Here is a 23,044-nt window from a genome sequence, read left to right as displayed (position 1 = left end):
GGCAAGGAGTTCCACAGGTTCACTGTGTGTTGTGTGAAGAAATACGTTCTTTGGTTTGTTTTAAACCTGCTGCCTGTTAATTTCATCGGGTGGCCCCCTAGCTCTTGTGTTATGAGAAGGAGTAAACAACACGTCCTTAGCTACTTTCTCCACAACCGTCAGGATTTTATAGACCTCAATCACATCCCCCCTTTGTTGCCTCTTTTCCAAGCTGAAAAGTCCCAGTCTTATTAATCTCTCTCATACGGAAGCTGTTCCAGACCCCTCATCATTTTTGTTGCTCTTTTCTGAACCTTTTCCAATTCCAATGTATCTTTTTTGAGATGGGGCGACCACATCTGCACACAGTACTCAAGGTGTGGGTGTCCCATGGATTTATACAGAGGCAATATGACATTTTCTGTCTTATTCTCTATCCCTTTCTTAATGATTCCCAACATGCAGTTGGCTTTTTTGACGGCCGCTGCACGTTGAGTGGATGATTTCGGAGAACTACCCACAGTGACTCCGAGATCTTTCTTGAGTGGGAACAGCTCATTTAGACCCATCGTTTTAGATGCACCGTTGGGATCATGCTTTCCAATGTGCGTTGATCAATGCTGAATTGCATCTGCCATTGTGTTGCCTGGTCACCCCGTTTAATGAGATCCCCTTGTAGCTCTTCGCAGTCGGCCTGGGACTTAACTATCGTCAGCAGATTTCTATCAGCTGCAAAATCCCCGCCCCCCCCCCCCCACTGTTGACCCCTTTGCCGGCTCATTTATGAATATGTTGAATGGGACTGGGCCCAGTACAGACCCCTGGGGGACCCCGGTATCTACCGCTCCCCACTCTGAAAATGGACCATTTATTCCTCCCTGCCTGTTCCCAGCCCATGAGAGCAGCTTCCCTCTGACCCCGTGACACCTCCCTTTGCTTTAGCCCCTCCGGAGAGGGACCTTGTCAGAGGCTCTCCGAAGAGCTCAGGAGAGGCTATCGGTATATTTGCATACGGTATGCTAATAAGGGGCGGGGCCTGGCGCTGAAATGCAAAGGCCACCAAGTACCCGGGCGAGCAGGTTTTCTCCCGTGGGCGGCAGGCTGCAGAGTTCGCTGAGGAGGCTAATTAGGCCTATTTGCGGCCAGGTTCCGGGCTGCCTCTTGGGGCGTGGCCTATAGCATTATGCAAATGAGCGAACTCCTGAGCCACCCAATAGGCAACAAATGAAGCTAAGGAAGGACGTTCGGTTGAAGCTGTAGGCGTGGCCTGTATCGATTATGCAAATAATCGAACTATTGGTTTTGGGGGCCGGCATCCACTGAGGGGGCGGGGCATGTATTATGCTAATACAGGGGAATTCCGTCGCGCCCCGCGGAACTTAGTGGGCGTGGCCAGCAGGGCGCCGCTGTTGTCCAATAGGCAGGCTTTATGCTAATGAGGAAGGAGTCCATTTGGCCGGAAAGACCGTGGGGCAGAGGATGTGGGCGCGGCCTGCATATGTTACGCAAATAAGGGAACTCGGGGCCTTGACGGGCTGCGCGCGCGGCCACTTCCCTGCTACTCAGGAAGGCGGGGCGGGGCCTGTTTTATGGAAATGAGGGGGCGTGCATAAATATGTAAATGAGGAAACTCCCGGGAGTCCTTGCAGCCCGCGCGCGGCCACTTTCCCTGCCCCTGAACTGGGGTGGCCGAGGGGGGGGGGGAATCAATGCAACATATATGCAAATGAAGGGGCGGTGCAACACCATGCAAATGAGGGCTAGGCACGCCTCATGCAAATCAAGGCACCTTCGCGTCCCTGCCGCGAGGGGGCGGGGCGGCGGCATGGTAATGAGGGCGGTGGGCGGGGCGGAGTGAGCTCACAGCGGGCAGGCGGGGGCGGGGCGCGGCTGCCGCTGGCCGGGCGGGCGGGCGCAGGGAGGCGGCGGCGGCCCCGGGATGCGGCGGAGCTGACCGCGGGGGGGGGGCCCCGGGCCATGGCCTGTCTGGGGGGGCCGCGGCTGCTGGACTGGGCCAGCTCCCCCCCCCACCTGCAGTTCAACCGCTTCGTGCTGACGGGCTACCGGCCGGCGAGCTCGGGCTCGGGCTGCCTGCGGAGCCTCTTCTACCTGCACAACGAGCTGGGCAACATCTACACGCACGGTGAGCCCGGACCCCCCCGGGGCCCCTGCCGATCCCCCCCCCGGGGCCCCCCGCCGATCCCCCCCCGATCCCCCCCCCCGGGGCCCCCCGCCGATCCCCCCCCGATCCCCCCCCCCGGAGCCCCCGCCGATCCCCCCCCCCGGGCCCCCCGCCGATCCCCCCCCCGGGGCCCCTGCCGATCCCCCCCCGGGGCCCCCCGCCGATCCCCCCCATGGACCCCCGATCCCCCCGATCCCCCCCCAGGGCCCCTGCCGATCCCCCCATGGACCCCTGATCCCCCCCCCCCGGGCCTCTGATCCCCCCGGATCCCCTGCCAATCCCCCGATGTACCCCCGGGCCCCCTGCCGATCATTCCATGGACCCCCGATCCCCCCCCGGATCCCCGACCCCCATCGGGCCCCCTGCCGATCCCCCCGGGCCCCTGATCCCCCCCGGGCAGTGCCCGATCCCCCCGTGTATCCCAATTCCCTCCAGGGCACCGTGATCCTCCCGGACTCGGGTCCCCTGATCCCCCCCCCCCGGAGCACTGTGATCCCCCGATCCCCCCCAGGCAGTGCCTGATCCCCCTCTGGGCCCGATCCCCCCCCCGGGCACCGTGATCTCCCCAATCCCCCCCCAGGCACTGTGATCCCCCCAATCTCCCCCTGGGCCCCCCGATCCCCTTGGCACCCCGATCCCACCCCCTGATCCCCCCAGGGACTGCCCTCATGGCCTGATCCCCCCCCCCGCCCAACCCCCGCGACAGTGCTCCAATGCACCTTGATCCCCCTGGCCCTGGGCTCCCTGATCCCTCACGGCACCCCGATCCTGCCCCCTTATTCCCCACCCTGGGCCCAATCCCCCTGGGCAGTGCCCACATGGCCCGATTCCCCGAGCAGTGCTCTAATGCGTCCTGATCCCCCTGGCACCGGGCCCCCGATCCCTTCCCCGACCCTGGGCAGTGCCCGCGTGTCCTGATCCCCCTCAGCCTGACCCCCCTGGGCAGTGCCCCAATGCACCCCGATCCCCCTGGCCCTGGGCACCCCAATCCCTCCGGGCAGTGCCCTAATGCAGCCTGATCCCCCCAGCCTTGGCCACCCTATTCCCCCTGGCCCCGATCCCCCCGGCCCGATCCCCCCCATGTGCTGGCCTCCTCCTCCCCCCCCCCCGCACCCCGGTGCACTGACTCCATACTCACTCCCCGACCCGTTGAGCGTGCCACGGTCCTACATACACCAGCCCCTGAGCCCCATGGACTCAACCCCTATCGCCCAGCTCCTACAACCCGCAGCACCGGGACTCCCTGCCCGTGCACTGAGACCCCCCTGGACCCCTGCCCCCAATTTCCTGCTGATGCACCGGGCCCCTGCACTGATCGGTCCCCTCTCCGGGGCTCCCCCGCAGGCTGCCAATCCCCGCCCGCATCGGGCTCCCCTGCCCCCTGGGGATCTGGAGAGCGTGGGGTTTCCCGCACCAGCAGGAGAAGAACCCGGGAGATTGGCTAGGCTGGGGCTGGGAGCCAGGACTCCTGGGTTCTCTACCAGCTCCGGGATGGAAGTGGGGGGGTGGGCAGGGCCTCTCTGACGTGTGAGAAGGCCCTTGCCTGCAACCAGGCCAAGTGAGTCCCAAGTTCACGGGCAGAGCTGCTTCCTGGGTCCCCACCCAGCCTGCGCAGGAATGTGACACCTGGCTCCCCTGGGAGCCCCGCTGACGTCAGTTCCCCCTCGATCTGCTGAGCTGAGCACAAAATCACCCCCAAGGTGCCATTGGGATCCAGGAGGCCTGGCTCCTATCCAGCCCCCCGCGCTCTGCCCCACCAGACCCCACTCCCCTCCCAGAGGCAGGGATGGAACCCAGGAGTCCTGGCTCCCAGCCCCCGGGGAATGGGATGTGGGTGCGGCATCCCTGGTACTAGGAGACGGGTTTGGGCAGTTAGATCCTGTTACCCCGCAACCCCACCTAATGGTTGGTGGCAGAGGAATGCGCTGGGGATGCCCCAGATCAGCTACGGTTAATAGCTTCCTAGGACTCCTGGGTTCCATCTTTGCCTCGGGGAGGGGAGGGGAGGGGAGTGGGGTCTGGTGGGTTAGAGCAGGGGGGCACTGGGAGCCAGGACGCCTGGGTTCCATCTTTGCCTGGGGGAGGGGAGAGGAGTGGGGTCTGGTGGGTTAGAGCAGGGGGCACTGGGAGCCAGGACGCCTGGGTTCCATCTTTGCCTCGGGGAGGGGAGGGGAGTGGGGTCTGGTGGGTTAGAGCAGGGGGCACTGGAAGCCAGGACGCCTGGGTTCTCTCCCCAGCAGGGTCCCTCTGTTCCGCATCCCCTGGTGAGCTCACCCCTGGCCTTCAGGGACCTTGGTCTAGAGCCTGTGGGGCCGGGTGGGACCGTTGGCTGGGGCAGGAGTGACAGTGAATCCTTGTCCAGCTGTGACCTTCTCTGCCTCCTCCAGCGTCCCTGTGGCCCCCCCCTTCCTGGTGCCTGAGACATCTCCTGGGATTAGCTGGGATCAGATCAGCTCAGCTCAGGGGGCAGATTCACCTGAAGAGGCAGAGGCAGCCGGATGGTTTAGAGGTCAGATCAGGACGCCTGGGTTCTATCCCCAGTTCTGGGAGGGGAGTGGGGTCTAGTGGTTAGAACAGGAGAGCCAGGACTCCTAGGTTCTTTCCCTGGCTCTGGGAGGGGAGTGGGGTCTAGTGGTTAGAGCGGGGGGGCTGGGACTGTGTCTGAACGGGCATAGCTCATCCATTCTGCCCCCAGGAGGCTGGAGGATATGGGGGTCCCCATTCCCGAGTGAGCAGCTGGGGCTGTGTCATTGGCTGGTTGAATCCCCTGCTTAGATCCCTGCCTCGTTCATAGCCCTCAAGCCCTTTCCTCCAGAGTCAGGGCATGAACCCTGGTGTCCGGGCCAAACCCCAGCTCCCATCTGCATTCCTCAATCAGATTAAATTGGATCCAAGCTTCTCCTTCACTTCCTGTCCCATACGCTGTGGTGGTGTGTGCGGTTTTTACTAGTTGCCCTGCCCCAGAAGTGGCTGCATCTTCGGTTCAGGGATCCCTTCCCTGAAGGAGGTGGATGGCTCAAGGCCAGGAGCCAGTTCTCTGGCGCCAGCTCCTGCCATTGTTCTCCGCCTGGCAGTGCCAGGATCGATGCTTCCTGCCATGTGAGGGGCCGGGGAACTGCCCCCTGGACACAGAAGCTGGGGGGAGGGATGGATTGAGCCTGTTGGGGCGGGTGGGTCAGGGGAGTTGTGTTTTGGGAGAGAAGGGATATCGAGAGAGGGGGCTTGGAATGTGTGGGGCAGAGACCAGAGGATATGGGTTGCTGGTAATGTGGGGAGACATGGGGGGGATCAGAGGAAAGTGAGGGCTGGGGCTGTATGGAAGGGGCTGATAATTTGGGGGAGGGGGAACTGTGGGGGGCTGGAGATTTGGGGGGCTGGGGCCCCTGCGCAGGGATGTTGGTGGGGGAAGTGGGATCCTGCCTGGCGGAGACATGCAGGAGGGGATCGTGTGAACTGAGCTGATCTCTCGTCCCCGATGATTTTGAGAGCGGGAAGCCCAGTGGGGACACGTTTCCATGAGGAGAAATGGCCTCCCCTTCCCTGGTGCTGTGATGCGGCCCCCTCTGGGGTGGGCAGCGGGGGCTGGTTACACCAGGACCCCTTGCCTGGCACTTAGACACGGCTGTTCGTATGGGGACCCCGCGCTGAGATGCAGCCCCTCTGGGGTGGGGCACTCTGCAGCACCGCACCCCTTGGCCGATCCTCCCTCAGCTTTTAGCTCCCTGCTAATGATGATCTCGTTAAGGGCTCAGGGCTGACCGGGGGCCCTGACGTCAGAGGCCAGTGCCTGCCTCCCCCACTTGGCTCCCTGCCTAAGTGGCTTAGACCTGGGTGCCCTACAGGTGCCCCTGGCAGGACAGAGCCCATCCTGCATCACCCATGGGTGACACAAGCTGTGTGGTTCTCTGCGATGCTCCTAGGCAGACACCAGGGCTCAAGAGTCTTCCCAGTATCCTGGGTTCTCTCCCCGGCTCTGGGAGGGGAGTGGGGTCTAGTGGTTAGAGCAGGGGGGCCAGGACTCCTGGGTTCTCTCCCCAGCTCTGGGAGAAGTGGGGTCTAGGGGTTAGAGCAGGGGGGCTGGGAGCAGGATTCCTGGGTTCTGTGTGAAGTTGGCATTGGGAAATGTTCCTGGAGTGTAAATCACGATGATTTAACGTCTCACTTGGCCTCACATGCCGAGGTCGTTACCTGAGCTCGGGTGCCACTCATGAGAGAGCAGTGGGGATTCCTGGGTCCCTGCCCCAGAGCTGGCTGCCTCTAAGCACCAGGCAAGCCTCCCCCCCCGCGGCATTGTGTGTGGCTGTTCTCCAGCTGCCCTGCCCCAGAGCTGGCTGCATCTCTGCCGGTTCATATTCCCTCTGCAGCCGCTGGCAAGCTGGTGCCATGGGCTCGGTACTCCCAGCTGTCAGCAGAACAGCTCAGCGTCTGATTTCTTTGCTGATTCTGCTCCCGGTGCCCTTGGCGCTGGGGGGGGGGCGGTGTCACCTCTAGACATCTGGGCCTGGCACTGGCGGGTCGGATAGCCCTCTCCAGCAGGATGCCCTCAGACCCCTGCCCTCAGATCCGGGACGCCCCAGGCCCTTCAGAGAGGCTTAAAGCAGGGGTGTGGGGTTGAAGGGCTGGAAAATCTCAAGTGGGCTGTGAACTAGGGTGGGAATGTGTTAATCTATCGTTCTCTGCACTGGGCTTATCGATCGGAACTGTCCTGCCACGAGCAGGAGAGTGGGGGGCTAGTGGGTTGGAGCCGGGCCGGGGGGTGGGAAGTTGGGAGCCAGGACTCCTGGGTTCTCTCCCCGGCTCTGGGAGGGGAGTGGGGGCTGGTGGGTTAGAGCAGGGGGGGCTGGGAGCCAGGACTCCTGGGTTCTCCCCAGCGCTGGGAGGGGAGGGGGGGCTGGTGGGTTCGAGCAGGGGGTCAGGAGCCAGGACTGAGAGGCACCGGCAGAGCTGGGGGGCAGGGAGCTCTGGGCTGGGCCAGCAGGGGGCGATAGGTCAGGTCACCTCACTGTCCTTGGGGCTGTGCCTAGCATCCGGAGCAAAGAGCTGATGAAGTGATGCCAGGTGCAAATTTGCTCCTCCCTCTCTGACCTCCAAGGACTTTTTTTTTTGGGGGGGGGGGAGGGGGGAGCTGCCTGCAGCTCTTCCCATCTCTGCCTGTTGTAGAGCTGGGGATAAACCCAGGAGTCCTGGCTCCCAGCCCCCCCTGCTCTAACCCACCAGCCCCCACTCCCCTCCCAGAGCCGGGGAGAGAACCCAGGAGTCCTGGCTCCCAGCCTCCCCCGCCCCCCCCCGCTCTAACCACTAGACCCCACTCCCCCCTCGAGCTGTGATAGAACCCAGGGATACTAAGCCAATTAGGGTCATCCTGGGGGACCCTAAGATGCAGCCTGGGGGAGGGGTGCAGTGTCCACGCAGAGGGGGGTCTGGTTCTGGGGTGACTCCAGGGGAGGGAGCTAGCTTGTGGCACTCGGGGGGGGGGGGCTGCCTGGATTGAGCTGTCCGAAGGGAGTGGGGGGCCCCATGGCCGATCACTGCCGCTGAGCCTCCCCGTCTCGGTCTCAGGCATCCCCCTGCTGGGCTTCGTCTGCGTGCTGCCCCTGTCCATCCCGTGGGCGCGGATCTCGGTGGGCTGGCTGGCCGTGGTGCACTACCTGGCCTGCGTGGTGCCCCAGCTGGGCAGCGTGCTCTACCACCTCTTCATGAACCACGAGGGGGGGCCGGCCGTCTACCACACCCTGCTGACCCTCGACATGTGCGGGGTCTGCATGGTCAACACGCTGGGTGAGTGGGGGGCTGGGGAGCTGGGGGGGGCCGAGCTGGGAGGGACTGGTTGGGGGCAGAGCCAGCGGGTGTGTGGGGGGGGACAGGTTGGGGGTTATGGAGGGCAGTGCTGGGGCTAGGGCAGAGGATCCCAGGGGGGAGGGGAGGGGAGTGGCATTGTGGGGCAGTGCAGGGACCGGGTGGGCTGGATGGGGCTGAGAAAGGGACAGCTGCCCCCCACCTCTAACCCTTTGCTCCCTCCCCCCCCCCCGCAGGTGCCCTTCCCATCATCTACTGCACCCTGGCCTGCTCCCCGCTTCCCCGCAGCGCCGCCCTGCTGGCCTACACGGCGCTGTCCAGCTACGCCATCCTCTGCGCGGTGACGGCCCACTCCAACGTGCGGCGCCTGCGCTCCTTCGCCTGGCAGGCCCTCTTCCGCTTCTTCTTCTTCTACCTGCGCTGGGCGGGCCTGGGCACGGGCCACCCCTCCTCGCTGCGCTCGTACCTCATCATGGACGGCCTGGCCCTGCTGGGGGGCGTCATCAACATCTCCCGCGTGCCTGAGCGCTGGCAACCCGGCCGCTTCGACTACTGGTTCAACAGCCACCAGATCATGCACGTGCTGGTGGTGGTCAGCATCCTCTACCTCCACTGGGGGGTGGTGGCCGACTTGCTGTGGGTCACCAGTTATGCCTGCCCCCAGGACTGACCGGGCCCGCCAGCCAGCGGGGAATGGTGTGGTCTCGTGGCTGCATTCCTCCAGGTCACCACACAAGGGATTCCCGTTGGCCAAGGGGTCTTCTGGATCCACTCCCGTTTGCTGAGGGGTCTTCTGGGTGGCCGGTGATGGATTCTCATTGGCCAAAGTGTCCTCTTGATCCACTCCTGTTGACCAACAATGGATTCCCATTGATAAAGGCATCCTCTAGAGTCACTCCTGGTGGCCAACAATGGATCCCCATTGGCCAAGGGGTCTTCTGGATGGCCAGTGATGGATTGCTGGTGGTTTTGGGGACTTCTGGATCAACGCCCATTGGCTAAGGGGTTTTCTGGATCACCAGAGCAGGGCTCCCACTGGTTGAGAGTCATTGTGGGTTGGATTTCCATGGTCAAGAGCTCTTCTCTGTTGCCAGTAATGACTTCCATTGACTAGACTCCCTTTGGCTAATGAGGGTGCTTCTGGGTCACTAGCCACAGACTCCCTTTAACAAAGCTCGAGCCAGATGCCCACTGTTCGTGGGTCATTCTGGACCACCAGGGATGGATTTCTATTGTTTGCGGTCCTTTGGATCCTTCTGGATCACCAGCAGTGCTCGCCCATAGGGACTGGGGCAGGGTGGGGGGCTGCGAGGGGGCACTATTTTGAGGAGCTGGGAGGTGGAGCAGCCTCCCTCTCCCTTTAGACCTTTTATCCAGGTATCTTACAGACTTTGAGACACCATGCAATACTTTCTACTTTTTAAAGGGCTGACAAGGTGCCTGGATGCTGAGGTCTGCACTGACTAGGGGCTGGGGGGGAGGCAGCCCCAGAGAAGCTGTCTGTGTTGGGGGGGATAAGAGGGAGGTATCAGTGTCTTAGTTGACTCCCAACACTAATGAGCTGGCCTCAGGGGAGGGGAGGGGGGAGGCAGTGGAATCGAGGAGCTACAGCAGGACTCCTGGGTTATCTCCTCAGCTGTTGCCATCATCCTTGGGCCAAGCGGCTTCAGCTGCTTGTGCCTCAGTTTCCTGTTGCTCCCTGCTCTGAGGGTGGGTGGGGGTGTTTCCTGTTACTGAGCCCTGGTCTGCACTCCCTCCCCCTGCAGAGGGAGGAACAGGTATTCCCCTTTCTGCAGCAGTCCCGGCTCCTGGTGCGGTAACAGCCAGCGGGGGACTGTGTCCCCATCAGCCTGTTTTTATACGACACGTCCCATCTGCTGCTAACCCCATGGTGCTCACCGGGAGCCCGGGCGTTAAGAGTGCCAGGGCTCCCCTTCCACCCTCTGCTGGCATTGGGGTGTACCTACTGTTCCCCTTCCCCTTCCGTAACTTAGGGCCACTAAACAAAGGGGCAGCTCTGGATCATTGTTTTCCAATCCCTGTTCACTGGGCCCTGGATAGCTAATCTGGATCCTGAGCAGGGAGGTGTGTGTGTGAATGGAGCTAAACTGGATTCAGAAGCCACAGGTGTGGAAGTAGCTAAACTGGTTCTCAATCTGGATTCCAGTTGGCCACATGCAAACATAGCTAAACTCGTTCTCTGTCTGGATTCCTGTCCAGAGGCTGGGTGTGAATGTAGCTAAAATTGTTCTTAATCTGGATTCCAATTGCCCAAGTGTGAATGAAGCTACACTGGTTCTCAATTTGGATTCCAATTGCCCATGTGTAATGTAGCTAAACTCATTCTCACTCCTGATTCCAGTATTGAGGCTGCATGTGTGAATATAGCTAAACGGTTTCTCAATCAGGAGTCCAGGTGGGAGGCCATGTGTCAATATAGCCAAATTGAATTTTTAATCCAGTTTCTAATCTGGTTTTGCCAGGAAACATATATGGGGCCAAGCTGGTGCTTAAGGTGGAGGTCAACGTCCATGAGCAGTTCTTAAATTCCATCTTGTTCTCCAATTGTTTTGCTCAGTGTAAATGGCGCCCTCTCAACCTCATTCCTGGTGGGCAGCCACACTGGTTTAGAAACCAGTTCAGTATTAGAAACTTGCTTTGACTTGCCATGTAGACAAGCCTTTAAGGAAGCAGTACAAAGGGTAGTAGAGGTAGAGTAGGACCATGGGTGGACAAAATGGGCAATCGAGACAGCTGTGCTGTGCCAAGTCAAGGAGTCAGGCATCAAAGGGTAACCCACCACACAGCATGATGTGGATTACAGCAGGGAGAGATGGGAGCTAGGACTCCTGGGTTCTATCCCTGCTCTGGGAGGCGTGCAGGTTCTCATGGTTAGTGTTGGGGGCCTAGGACTCCTAGGTTCTGTTCCCAGCTCGAGGAAGGGGATAGGGTCTAATGGTTTGGGGACAGGAAAGATCAGGCCTTCCGGGTTCTGTGTCCCTGTTGTCCCACCCTGTAAATGAGGCCAAAAGGAAACCTAAGAAGTGGGTTGCAGGCTGTGCACTGTTCTCCCACGTTGAAGGGATGGCTGTATTTCTCTGGCCTCCCTCAAAGGGGTGCTGTTGGGTGGGTTCTGCTCCCCGCCCCCCTCACCAAAATCCAGTCTTGTCTCCGTTATCTCAGGGCACATGAACACAGGTAGTGTTCGGGGCTTCGTGCCGAAGCAACATATCTTTTTAAATTAAAAATGCAAAACTGAAAAGTAAGAGGCTAAAATCCACATTGTGCCGGGGTGGGGGGAGCAGGGGAATGGAGGTTCTTGCGGGCCACTGCCTCCCACCAGGGTCCTGTTGGATGGTAGCTCTAGGCTTCAATAAAGCAGAGATAGAGCTCATGTGTGTGTGGTTCTTAGTCCTCTGGCCACAGCTGGCTCCAGGACCTCCGTTTCCACTGGCAGAAGAGTCGCCTTGCTCCCTTGAAGGCTAGGAATCTGCTGCAGAGATGGTGGAACAGAGCTGAGACCTCTTGAGGAACAAGCAAGGATGGTGCTGCTGCGTGCTTCCACCCTGGGATCTCCGGCACCAGGTGGGTGGGGATCTTCAACCCTCCTCTGCCCCCCATGGGCATGAGTCTTCTCCACTAATGTCCCGTAGCGGAGGATCTTCAATGTTCTTCCACCCCATTTTCTCCAATGATGTCCCACCCCTCCCTAACTGTCACCCCACTAGAATTAAGAACTGGATTGTTCTGTGCTCCTCACGCCTTCCACTGCCTCCCCCATCCTCAACCCCAGGTCTCTAAAAGAACATTCTTTCCTCTGTTGACCATCCCCTCCTCCAACCATGAGGATTTGTCTGCATTCAGAGTCACTCCAGTTATGGAAACAAATTGAGAGGATGGCCCAGCCACTTGAGTGTTACCCTAGGACGTGAGAGGCCTGGGCCCAAGTCCCTACTCTACCACAAACTCCCTGAGCTCATACACTTAGTCTGTGCCTCAGTTTCCCCAGGTTTAAAATTAGTTAATAGCATTTTCCCTCCTTGCAGGGGTGTGTGAGGATAAGCACTGAGACTGTGAGGTGATCTGATACATGGATGATGGGGCCCAGATAAGTATCTTAGCTAGACAGACACACCAGTGCAGACTATCTTAATTCAAATTGAAGCCTAGTGTCTAGCTTTGTCTTAAGCAGATTCCTGGCCCCAAATTTAATGTGGATTAAGAGTGTCTACACTGATTTAACTAGATGTGGTTTTAAAGTCAGACTGGTTAAAATTGGGCAGCTTTGAAGACAGAGAGCAGCCTCTTATAATCTGTGTGGCACCAGCCCTGTGGAGCCTTAGTCACTGCTCACACCCCATTGGGCCAGGCCCTGTACAAACAGAACCAAGAGCAGGTCCCTGACCCAATAATTTCATTTTGGGCCCTTTGGTTTCAGCCCCAGCTCTGGAAGAGGAATGGGGTCCAGTGGGTTAGAGCAGGGGAGCTGGAAGCCAGGACTCCTGGGTTCTGTCCTAACTGTAATGTGTGTGCTCACAGCGCAGTTATTTCCCTTGCCTATGCCTCAGTTTACCGTGGAGGGAGGGGCAGTAGGGGAGTCAGCCCCCAAAGCACACCCAGACCTCTGCCTGCGAGAACCTGAGAAGAGCAGAGAAAGGTACATGCCGGCCCCTCCCAGTTCTTGTGTGGTAGGACACCCCACCTGCTGCATGTCCCATGGGGTGGCTGACAGGCCTTGTGCACCCCTGGTAGGTGTTACATCATCAGGGTCTGTAAGGTGCCCAGGAAATCCCAGCTCATCAGCCCTGCTGAGGAGGGAGTGAGTTAGTGGTGCTAGTGGTCAAGCTGGAGGTAGAATGGCACAGATCACCCCACACACCCAGGGGATCCCAGCTCCCTCCAGCCAGCGGCAGTGCTGCCCACCCCCCCGAGACAGGAGCGACCCTGACAATCTGTCCCCCCCGCGAGCTGTCCCTCAGCCTTGTGATCATTTCAAAGCACTTTTTATTTAACACTTTTCATAGTTGCTGCCTTCCCTTAAAAACAGAAAAAAACAAAAAAAGATCCACAAACCCCGGCGGGTCCTAGCCTGGGGCAGAGCCAGCGACCTCTGGTGGGAGGGGATGGCAGCACCTGTGTCCCTCCCACCATTTCATGAAGAGGTTAAAAAGCTTAAAAAAAAAAAGGTACATTGAGATTCAACCCCCAACTGCTCCTCCCAGCAGCCCCCCGCTGCCAGCAACAGAAGCAGCATCAAGGAAGGAGGGCTCTCTCCCCACCCCCCAGCAGTGTGGAGAACAGAGTGGGGGTGGCGAGGGCCCACGTAGCCTCAGCGGGGAGCATGTGGGGTCATCACCCCAGTGAGGGACACACCCTCCCCGCCCCAGGAACTATCAAGCTGAGGGCAGCTGATCTTCGGAGCCCAGTCACTTCTGCTCCGCCGTGGCATCCTCGAACATGCTCAGGAGGTTCCTGGGCTCGAAGGAGCCATGCTGGCCTGCACCCGGGGGGGCGCTCTCCCCCCGCTGCTCGTCGTCCTCCTCAAAGGCCAGGGTGCGGCGGAGGCTGCCCCCGCTGGGGGAGCCGGGGGGGGAATCTGGGCTGATGCGGCTCAGGTTGGGGCTGCCCTGGACAGCTGAGGACCTAGGAGGGGGGAACCAGAGTGGGATCAGGGCAGTAGGAGATGGAGACACCCCCAGGGGGCCCATCTAGACCATCCCCACCCAGGGCAGGATTGTCCCCGAGAGTCTGTCCTTCAGCCGAGATCCCTCCCAGAGCTAACTGGAGCGAGTAGGGTCGAGTGGGTTAGAACAGGGGGGGCTGGGAGGCAGAACTTCTGGGTTCTCTCTGAGGTTCTGGGAGGGGAGTGGGGTCTAGTGGGTTAAAACGGGGGGGGTTGGAAGCCAGGACTCCTGGGTTCTCAAGTGTGCGGAAGCAAGGGAAGAGACCCGCAGGACAGGCTGCAGCCCTGCCTGACACGCAGCGTCTCACCTCGTCCTCCTGCTGCCGGTCTCTGGTGGAGAGAGGTGGCGCGGGGTGGAAGTGCTGCCCACGGAGGGACGCAGGTTCAGCGGTGGGGAGCTCGGGGGCCTGCCAGGGAAGCAGAGGCGTGAGGGGAAGCCCTTGTGGGTTCAGGAGGGGCAGGCCCTGGGACCCAGCATTCCCATGCATCCCTCAGAGGAAGCTTGGAGAGTCCACCTCCCAACCACCATGTCCATCCCTCCCAACCGCCAAGGGGCCACCCCAGGAGCACCCCATCCCTTAGAGGGACCTCCATGCACCCCCTTGCTCAGGTAAGCTTGGGTTCTCTCCCACGCCCTATTACACCCCAAAGGGAGGAGAACCACATACTCCTGCCCCCATGCATCCCCTTTTGTCCACTTGCCCCCCATATGGATTACCCCATATTCCTAGCCCCTCAAGTGCCCCACCCCAGCTTCCTCCTGCATTCCTACCTGCCCCAGATACCGTCCCCTCAACTCCTCCACATCTCATATTTTGTTCCCCCACCTTCATACACTCCCAGTCCCCCCCACCCAAGTCCCTACCCCTCCGCAGTCCTAGATTCACCCCCATATCTTCCCTGCACCCCAGAAGTCCCTTCCTGCCCTGTGTGAGAGAGCACACCTGGGCAGTGCTGCCCTCTGCTGGAGTGGATCAGGACAGCAGTGCTGCCCCCTACTGGAGGGGACGGGGCCCACGGGTAGATGTGAGTGTGTTGTCCCCCCCCCCACTCACTTGTCCTGCAATAGCAGCTCCCCGGGGCATGTCCGGTTATGCCGCCCGCAGACTCCCGATACCTCGAACACATCCTCCCCCAGGCTCCCATCTTCCTCCTCCTCCTCCTCCTCGTCCCAGGAGAAGCTGCTATCCAGCAGGGTGGCAAGTAGCGGGGAGCAGGGCGGGGTAACGGGCACGCTGCGATGCCAGCTGGAGAGCCAGCGCGCCGGCAGGCACAGGGCAGCCCACAGCCAACGCACAAAACTCCCAACGCCCTGAGTGGGGGAGCGAGAAGAGAAAAGTTCAACCAACAAGACTGAAGGGCACCAGCAGAGCTGAGGGGAGGCCTGGGCTGGGCTGGGCTAGAGGTCGGGAGTGAGGGGGGGACCAGCAGAGCTGGGAGGGAGGGGAGCCCAGGGCTGGGCTAGCAGGGGCTGCGGGTCGGGAGTGAGGGGCACCGGCAGAGCTGGGCAGGGAGCCCAGGGCTGGGCTAGCAGGGGCTGCGGGTGGGGGGTGAGGGGCACCGGCAGAGCGGGGTGGGGGGGAGCCCAGGGCTGGGCTAGCAGGGGCTGCGGGTCGGGAGTGAGGGGCACCGGCAGAGCGGGGAGGGGGGTAGCCCAAAGCTGGGCAAGCAGGGGCTGCGGGTCGGGAGTGAGGGGCACCGGCAGAGCGGGGGGGGGGGGGAGCCCAGGGCTGGGCTAGCAGGGGCTGCAGGTTGGGAGTGAGGGGGGGACCAGCAGAGCTGGGAGGGAGGGGAGCCCAGGGCTGGGCTAGCAGGGGCTGCGGGTTGGGAGTGAGGGGCACCGGCAGAGCTGGAGGGGGGCAGGGCTGGGCTAGCAGGGGCTGCGGGTCGGGAGTGAGGGGCACAGGCAGAGCTGGGCAGGGAGCCCAGGGCTGGGCTAGCAGGGGCTGCGGGTTGGGAGTGAGGGGCACCGGCAGAGCTGGGCAGGGAGCCCAGGGCTGGGCTAGCAGGGGCTGCAGGTCGGGAGTGAGGGGCACCGGCAGAGCTGGGGGGGGAGCCCAGGGCTGGGCTAGCAGGGGCTGCGGGTCGGGAGTGAGGGGCACCGGCAGAGTTGGGGGCTGCGGGTAAGGACTGACGTGCTCCCCCCCGCCCAGAACTCACCTGGCACAAGGAGGCAGCTCTCAGGAGTCCGTCCTGCACCAGCAGCGTCAGCTTGCGCCACTTCTCTGTCTTGCGCATGATGCTGGAGTTGAGCAGCGCCTCCACCGAGGGCCGGAGCCGGGGATTGGGGTCCAGCATGGCAGCCAGCAGCGCCCGCAGCTCTGAGGAGAGACCTGGGCCAGGGAGAGATGTCAGCAGCGCCCCCTACTGAGCCCCACCCATCTCCCTGCAGCACAGTGCCCCCTAGTGCCCTTCACTTCCAGTCCTGCCTTCTTTAACCACTGCACCAGCGGTTCTCAACCAGGGGTATGCGTTCCCCTCGGGGTATGCACAGGTCTCCCAGGGCCAGGGGGTACATCAACTCATCCAGATAGTCACCGTGTTTTACAGCAGGCTACAGAAAAAGCACTAGCAAAGTCTGTCCAAACTAAAATTGCATCCAATGACTTGTTTATTCTGCTCTATATACTACACACTGAAATGCAAATACAATACTGATATTCCAGTTAGGGCTGTCGATTAATTGCAGTTAACTCAACTCAAAAAATTAATCACGCTTTTAATCGCACTGTTAAATAATTTAAATACCAATTTACATTTATTAAATTTTGACATTTTTCTACATTTTCAAATGTTGATTTCAACACAGAATACAAAGTGTACTGGGCTCACTTTATATTATTTTTATTACAAATATTTGCACTGTAAAAATGATTAACAAAGAAATCATATTTTTCAGTTCACCTCATACAAGTACTGTAGTGCAATTTCTTTATTGTGAAAGTGCAACTTACAAATGTAGATTTTTTACAAGTCCACTCAGGCCTACTTCTTGTTCAGCCAATCGCTCAAACAAGTTTGTTCACATTTACAGGAGATAATGCTGCTCACTTATTATTTACAATGTCACCTGAAAGTGAGAACAAGCATTCGCATGGCACTGTTGTAGCTGGCATCGCAAGATATTTACGTGCCAAATGCGCTAAAGATTCGTATGCCCCTTCATGCTTCAGCCACGATTCCAGAGGACATGTGTCCATGCTGATGACGCTCGTTAAAAAATAATAATAATTAAATTTGTGACTGAGAATTGGGGGAGAATTGTATGTCTCCTGCTTTGTTTTACCTGCATTTTGCCATATATTTCATGTTAAAGCACTCGCAGATGACGCAGCACATGTTGTTCATTTTAAGAACACTCACTTCAGATTTGACAAAATGCAAAGAAGGTACCAATGTGTGATTTCTAAAGATACCTACAGCACTCGACCCAAGGTTTAAGAATCTGAAGTGCCTTCCAAATCTGAGAGGGACGAGGTGTGGAACATGCTTTCAGAAATCTTAAAAGAGCAACACTCTGATGTGGAAACTACAGAACTGAACCTGTAAAAAAAAATCAACCTTCTTCTGGTGGCATCTGACTCAAATAATGAAAAGGAACATGTGTCGTTTGCACTGCTCTGGATTGTTATGGAGCAGAACCTGTCATCAGCATGGACGCATGTCCTCTGGAAGGCTGAAGCATGAACAGACATATGAATCTTTAGCGCATCTGGCACGTACGTATCTTGTGACATCGGCTATAACAGTGCCATGTGACCGCCTGTTCTCACTTTCAGGTGACATTGTAAATAAGAAGCAGGCAGCATTATCACCTGCAAATATAAACAAACTTGCTTGTCTGAGTGATGGGCTGAACAAGAAGTAGGACTGAGTAGGCTCTAAAGTTTGACATTGTTTTATTTTTGAGTGGAGTTATTTTTTGTACATATTTCTACATTTGTAAGTTCAGCTTTCATGATAAAGAGATTGCACTACATTATTTGTATTAGGTGAACTGAAAAATATGATTTCTTTTGTTTTTTACTGTGCAAATATGTGTAACAAAATAAAGTGAGCACTGTACACTTTGTATTGTGTGGTAATTGAAATCAATATATTTTAAAATGTAGAAAATATTTAAATAAATGGTATTCTACTATTCTTTACCAGTGCGATTACCACTATTAATTTTTTTTAAATCGAGTGACAGCCCTAATTCCAGTTGTTTTGTAACTATATGGTAAAATGAGAAAGTCAGCCATTTTTCAGTAATAGTGTGCTGTGACACTTGTGTGTTTTTATGTCTGATTTTGTAAGTAAGTCATTTTTAAGTGAGGTGAACCTTGGGGCTAGGCAAGACAAATCAGACTCCTGAAAGCGGGACAGGAGTCTGGAAACCTTGAGAGCCACTGCACTAGACCAGTGATACTGACCTCAGTGGTTCAGAAGCCAAATTAGGAATCAACATTATGCTGAAGAGCCACAGTTGTGTGAATTCGTTGTTTCATTTACTATAGATTCATTTTTAAACAGTGTGAAGGAAATATTTAGTTTTTATATACACACACCCGCTACCTCAGAGTTCCAAGGGAATGGAGGTTGTTCGTAATTCTGAACAAAACGTTATGGTTGTTCTTTTAAAAGTTTACAACTGAGCATTGACTTAATACAGTTTGAAACTTCACTATGCCGGAGAAATTTGCTACTTTCCCTTTTTAAAGTCGTTTACCCTTAACACAGTACTGTACTGAATTTACCTCCCCCCCGCCCATCTCTGCTGATGCCTGATTTGTACTTCCTGTTCCAAATGAGGTGTGTGGTTTACTGATCAGTTCATAACGCTGGTTTTCATAACTGAGATTTTACTGTATCTTAGTCTCACAGCAAAATGATTGATCAAGTATTATTTTATCGACTACAATCGGTTAATAACATTGTAAAAATCATCCTGATTGGTTAATAATTAAATCAGTGTTTTAATATCATGCGCTGCAAAGAGCCGCAAGGAGACACATTAAAGAGCCACTTGTTGCTTGTCAGTATCACGGCACTAGACAGACACTACTCTGTTGGGATGGAACCCAGGAGTCCTGCCTCCCAGCCCCCCTCCCCGCTCTGACCACCAGACTGAATGCCAATTCCAGCAGGTTTCCCTGTGTGAAGTAGGGTCCATGGCACACTGAGTAGCCATCAGCAGCTCCATCTGTGCCAGGACAGGAGACCCCCACTTACCGGCAGTGAATTCGGGAGGCAAGTAGCCCTGCCGGAGCTGCTGCCAGCCCTCCCCTCCATTGGGCAGCTCCATATTGCAGGCGATTTCCAGGATAGTCATGCCAAGGCTGGAAGAGAGAGGCGCACGCTGGGTCAGCCAGGAGCTGGCTTCCCAGAATCCTCTGCTCCCTGCCACACGCCAGGGTGCCTGGACTCAGAGCACACGGGGCAGCGAAGGGGTGGTGGTCCAGAAAGGGGGTGTGCAGACTGAAAGCCAGGGGATGGGTCTAGTGGATAGAGGGGTCGGGCTGGGAGTCAGGACTCCTGGGTTCTATCCGTGGCTCTAGCGGGCCCACCTGAAGACATCAGCCGCCTCACTGTACTCTCCCCGCAGCAGCTCCGGTGCCATGTAGCGCGGGTCGCCCTCCTGGGCGTCACTCAGGTCTCCACGGTCCAACTCCAGCACCAGGCCAAAGTCGCCCAGCTTGCAGACACGGCGCTCGGTGAGGAAGACGTTGGCCGGCTTGACGTCCATGTGCAGCAGCCCGCAGGCGTGCAGGTGGCGCAGCGCCTGCAGCAGGTCCCAGAGGCAGGCCCGCACCTGGCCCTCGGGCAGCGTCCCGCGCCCCTCGCAGTGCTGCAGCAGGCTGGCCGGGCACAGCTCTGTCTGGATGTACAGCTGACCCCGCTCCTCCCAGGCCCGCACGAAGCTCACGCAGTTGGGGTGGCGCCCCACCCGCTCGTGCTTCCGCACCTCGGCCAGCTTGCGCTGCCGGTCGCCGGCGCCCCGGAATGGCTCCACCGAGCGCTTCACTGCGTACAGCCGCCCGTCCTCCTTGCTGCGCACCTGTGGGGGACAGATCAGATGGGGAGGGTAGGGCCAGGACCCAGCTCCCCCGACAGATTCCCTCCTTCCTCACAACTCTGCCCCACAGAATAACTCCATACTCATCCTCCTTGCTGCACACAGATCAGCCACCAGTGGGGACAGGCTCAGGTTGAGAATCATGCTCATTCCCCAGCTGGGATCCCCCTAATCTACCCACCCTAGGCATCCCCCAAACCCCACCCCCAGCTGGGATCTCCCACCCCAGGTGTCCCCCCCCTTACCTTATACACCTCCCCGAAGGAGCCACGCCCCAGCCGGCCCAGCAGCTGGAAGCACTGGCTGAAGAAGGGCTCTCTGCGGGTGGGGTCGTAGAGGCGGCTGCGGGGGGCCAGCGCCCGGGCGTGGGAGCCGCCGAAGGAGACGCTGCGCGGCCGGGGCTGGCTCCAGGGCTGTGGTTGGCGGCCGGCGAAGACCCGGCTGACAGTCAAGGTGCCCTTGTGGCGCGGTCGGGGCGGGAGGGTGTAGCTGAGCGGGCGGCCTGGCCTCTTCGCCGAGAAGCTGCGCTCGGCCTCCTGGAAGAAGGCCGGCACAGGCACCGGCAGGGGCGTGCGGCTCAGCTGGGACTCGGCCCCCGCGCAGTCCAGGGGCAGCGGCATGGCCGGCTCTGCCAGAGGGAGGCGCTGCAGGAAAAGGGAAAAACAGCACCCGGGGTCAGCAGCATGGCCGGGCACCGCTGGGGAGAGCGCCCAGGGGCTGGGGATGGGGGGCTTGGGGTTTCCTGGTCAGCACCCGTTGGCATGGGGCTGGGGGGGGTCTCCAGGCCAGGGCCCCTTGGAATGAGTGTGGGTTGGGGTCACCCCGGCACAGCTTCCGCCTTGGCTTGAATGGGAGAGTTCACGTTGTGACCCCTCGTGGGGCAGAGGGATCAAGTAGGGGGTCCCTTGGGAGGGGGGAGGGTCTATGGGGGCCTTGGGGGGGCCACTGGCAGGGTCTGGTGGGGGGCACTGGCGTGGGGGGGAGGGGCTCGGCAGGGGGGCTGGCAGGGGTTGGGTGGGGTAGGGGGAGGGGAGCTTGATGTAGGGAGGGAGGGGTCCAGTGGGGGGAGCATTGGGGGGAGCATTGGGGGGCAGGGCTCGGCGGGGGTGGCTGGCAGGGGTTGGGTGGGGTAGGGTGAGGGGGGTCCAGTGGGGGAATATAGGGGGGCAGGGCTCAGCAGGGGGCTGATGGGGGCAGGGCTCAGCAGGGGGGCTGGCAGAGGTTGGGTGGTGGGAGGGGGGCTTGACATACGCAGGGAGGTCTCCAGTGGGGGGTATTGGGGGGCGGGGCTCAGCAGTGGGCTGATGGGGGCGGGGCTCGGCAGGGGGGTTGGCAGGGGTTGGGTGGTGTAGGGGGAGGGGAGCTTGACGTAGGGAGGGAGGGGTCCAGTGGGGGGTATTGGGGGGCGGGGCTCAGCAGGGGGCAGGGCTCAGGAGGGGGGTTGGCAGGGGTTGGGTGGTGTAGCGCGAGGGGGCCAAGACAAAGCGAGGGAGGTGTCCAGTGGGTGGTCTTGGGGGCGGGGCTCAGCAGGGGGCTGATGGGGGCGGGGCTCGGCAGGGGTTGGGTGGTGTAGGGGGAGGGGGGGTCCAGTGGGGGGGGTATTGGGGGCGGGCTCAGCAGGGGGCTGATGGGGGCGGGGCTCGGCAGGGGGGTTGGAAGGGGTTGGGTGGTGTAGGGGGAGGGGGGCTTGACGTAGGGAGGGAGGGGTCCAGTGGGGGGTATTGGGGGGCAGGGCACAGCAGGGGGGTTGGGTGGGGTAGGGGGAGGGGGGCTTGACGTAGGGAGGGAGGGGTCCAGTGGGGGGGTATTGGGGGGCGGGGCTCAGCAGGGGGGTTGGGTGGGGTAGGGGGAGGGGGGCTTGACGTAGGGAGGGAGGGGTCCAGTGGGGGGTATTGGGGGGCAGGGCTCAGCAGGGGGGGTGGGTGGGGTAGGGGGAGGGGGGTCCAGTGGGGGGGTATTGGGGGGCGGGGCTCGGCAGGGGGGTTGGGTGGGGTAGGGAGGGAGGGGTCCAGTGGGGGGTATTGGGGGCGGGGCTCAGCAGGGGGGTTGGGTGGGGTAGGGGGAGGGGGGCCTGACGTAGGGAGGGAGGGGTCCAGTGGGGGGGTATTGGGGGCGGGGCTCAGCAGGGGGGTTGGGTGGGGTAGGGGGAGGGGGGCCTGACGTAGGGAGGGAGGGGTCCAGTGGGGGGCATTGGGGGGCGGGGCTCAGCAGGGGCTGATGGGGGCGGGGCTCGGCAGGGGTTGGGTGGTGTAGGGTGAGGGGGGTCCAGTGGGGGGTATTGGGGGGCTGGGCTCAGCAGGGGGCGGATGGGGGCAGGGCTCGGCAGGGGGGTTGGAAGGGGTTGGGTGGTGTAGGGGGAGGGGGGCTTGACGTAGGGAGGGAGGGGTCCAGTGGGGGGGTATTGGGGGGCAGGGGGGCTGGCGGGGGTTGGGTGGTGGGAGGGGGGCTTGACGTAGGGAGGGAGGGAGGGGTCCAGTGGGGGGCGGGGCTCGGCAGGGGGGCTGGCGGGGGTTGGGTGGTGGGAGGGGGGCTTGACGTAGGGAGGGAGGGGTCCAGTGGGGGGGTATTGGGGGGCAGGGCTCAGCAGGGGGGTTGGGTGGGGTAGGGGGAGGGGGGCGTGACGAAGGGAGGGAGGGGTCCAGTGGGGGGTATTGGGGGGCAGGGCTCAGCAGGGGGGTTGGGTGGGGTAGGGGGAGGGGGGTCCAGTGGGGGGGTATTGGGGGGCGGGGCTCGGCAGGGGGGTTGGGTGGGGTAGGGAGGGGGGTCCAGTGGGGGGGTATTGGGGGGCAGGGCTCAGCAGGGGGGTTGGGTGGGGTAGGGGTAGGGGGGCCTGACGTAGGGAGGGAGGGGTCCAGTGGGGGGCATTGGGGGGCGGGGCTCAGCAGGGGCTGATGGGGGCGGGGCTCGGCAGGGGGGTTGGGTGGTGTAGGGGGAGGGGGGTCCAGTGGGGGGGTATTGGGGGGCGGGGCTCGGCGGGGGGAGGGGGCCCGGCGGGGGGGGTGGCCCCCCCTTGGCCTCAGCCGGGGGACCCCGCGCCCCGCCTGACGCGAGCGGGGCCCGTGGGCGGGGTGTGGCAGGGGGCGGGGCCAGCGGGGGCCCCTGGGGCCTCACCTCCTCCCCGGTCCCCGCGGGGCGGGGGCGCCGCGCTCGCTCCCCTCCAGGTACCCGGATGTGACGGGCTCCCCCGCAGCCCTTTCCCGCGCGCGCGCCCCGAGCCAGCCCAACCGCCGCTTTGTCCTGGCGCCAAAATCTCCCCCGGCGCGGCGCGAGCCGCCAACCGCCTCCCGCCAACACCTCGTTAGCCAATCAGAGGCGAGAGGCCGGCATGGCCCCGCCTCCCCTCTCG

General features: G+C 60.4%; 2 protein-coding genes across 3 annotated transcripts; one reads left to right on the top strand and one right to left on the bottom strand.

Annotated features, from left to right (window-relative positions):
- Nucleotides 1-1,898: 1,898 nt before the first annotated feature.
- Nucleotides 1,899-11,817, top strand: PAQR4 (progestin and adipoQ receptor family member 4). The gene is made up of 3 exons (XM_045016328.1): nucleotides 1,899-2,122; nucleotides 7,721-7,939; nucleotides 8,194-11,817. The coding sequence occupies exons 1-3, from the start codon at nucleotides 1,957-1,959 to the stop codon at nucleotides 8,625-8,627; spliced, it is 819 nt and encodes a 272-aa protein (XP_044872263.1). The 5' UTR covers nucleotides 1,899-1,956; the 3' UTR covers nucleotides 8,628-11,817.
- Nucleotides 11,818-12,944: 1,127 nt separating this feature from the next.
- On the bottom strand, nucleotides 12,945-22,970 carry PKMYT1 (protein kinase, membrane associated tyrosine/threonine 1). 2 transcript variants are annotated; one of them, XM_045016319.1, is made up of 8 exons: nucleotides 22,864-22,970; nucleotides 19,944-20,342; nucleotides 19,190-19,680; nucleotides 18,855-18,961; nucleotides 15,801-15,973; nucleotides 14,696-14,952; nucleotides 13,949-14,047; nucleotides 12,945-13,600 (listed from the first exon to the last, which is right to left on the bottom strand). In XM_045016319.1, the coding sequence occupies exons 2-8, from the start codon at nucleotides 20,316-20,318 to the stop codon at nucleotides 13,384-13,386; spliced, it is 1,719 nt and encodes a 572-aa protein (XP_044872254.1). In that variant the 5' UTR covers nucleotides 20,319-20,342; nucleotides 22,864-22,970; the 3' UTR covers nucleotides 12,945-13,383. The 2 variants fall into 2 exon arrangements, with proteins under 2 accessions (XP_044872254.1, XP_044872253.1); XM_045016318.1 differs by having other exon boundaries at nucleotides 22,810-22,948.
- Nucleotides 22,971-23,044: the final 74 nt, after the last annotated feature.

The sequence above is a fragment of the Mauremys mutica genome, chromosome 4, assembly GCF_020497125.1.
Source record: "Mauremys mutica isolate MM-2020 ecotype Southern chromosome 4, ASM2049712v1, whole genome shotgun sequence".
NCBI classification, from domain to species: Eukaryota; Metazoa; Chordata; order Testudines; family Geoemydidae; genus Mauremys; species Mauremys mutica.
The sequence above is the reverse complement of the archived record's forward strand: the minus strand, read 5'-3'. Positions and strand labels throughout refer to the sequence as shown.

What these genes read in the sequence shown, in the direction of transcription:
- PAQR4 (XM_045016328.1), top strand. Translation starts at nt 1,957, where the DNA reads ATGGCCTGTCTGGGGGGGCCGCGGCTGCTGGACTGGGCCAGCTCCCCC. An exon ending in GGGCAACATCTACACGCACG is followed by an intron (nt 2,123 to 7,720) that starts GTGAGCCCGGAC and finishes TCTCGGTCTCAG; the next exon opens with GCATCCCCCTGCTGGGCTTC. An exon ending in CTGCATGGTCAACACGCTGG is followed by an intron (nt 7,940 to 8,193) that starts GTGAGTGGGGGG and finishes CCCCCCCCGCAG; the next exon opens with GTGCCCTTCCCATCATCTAC.
- PKMYT1 (XM_045016319.1), bottom strand. Translation starts at nt 20,318, where the DNA reads ATGCCGCTGCCCCTGGACTGCGCGGGGGCCGAGTCCCAGCTGAGCCGC. An exon ending in GAGCTGCCTCCTTGTGCCAG is followed by an intron (nt 14,953 to 15,800) that starts GTGAGTTCTGGG and finishes TCCCCCACTCAG; the next exon opens with GGCGTTGGGAGTTTTGTGCG. An exon ending in GAGCTGCTATTGCAGGACAA is followed by an intron (nt 14,048 to 14,695) that starts GTGAGTGGGGGG and finishes CTTCCCTGGCAG; the next exon opens with GCCCCCGAGCTCCCCACCGC.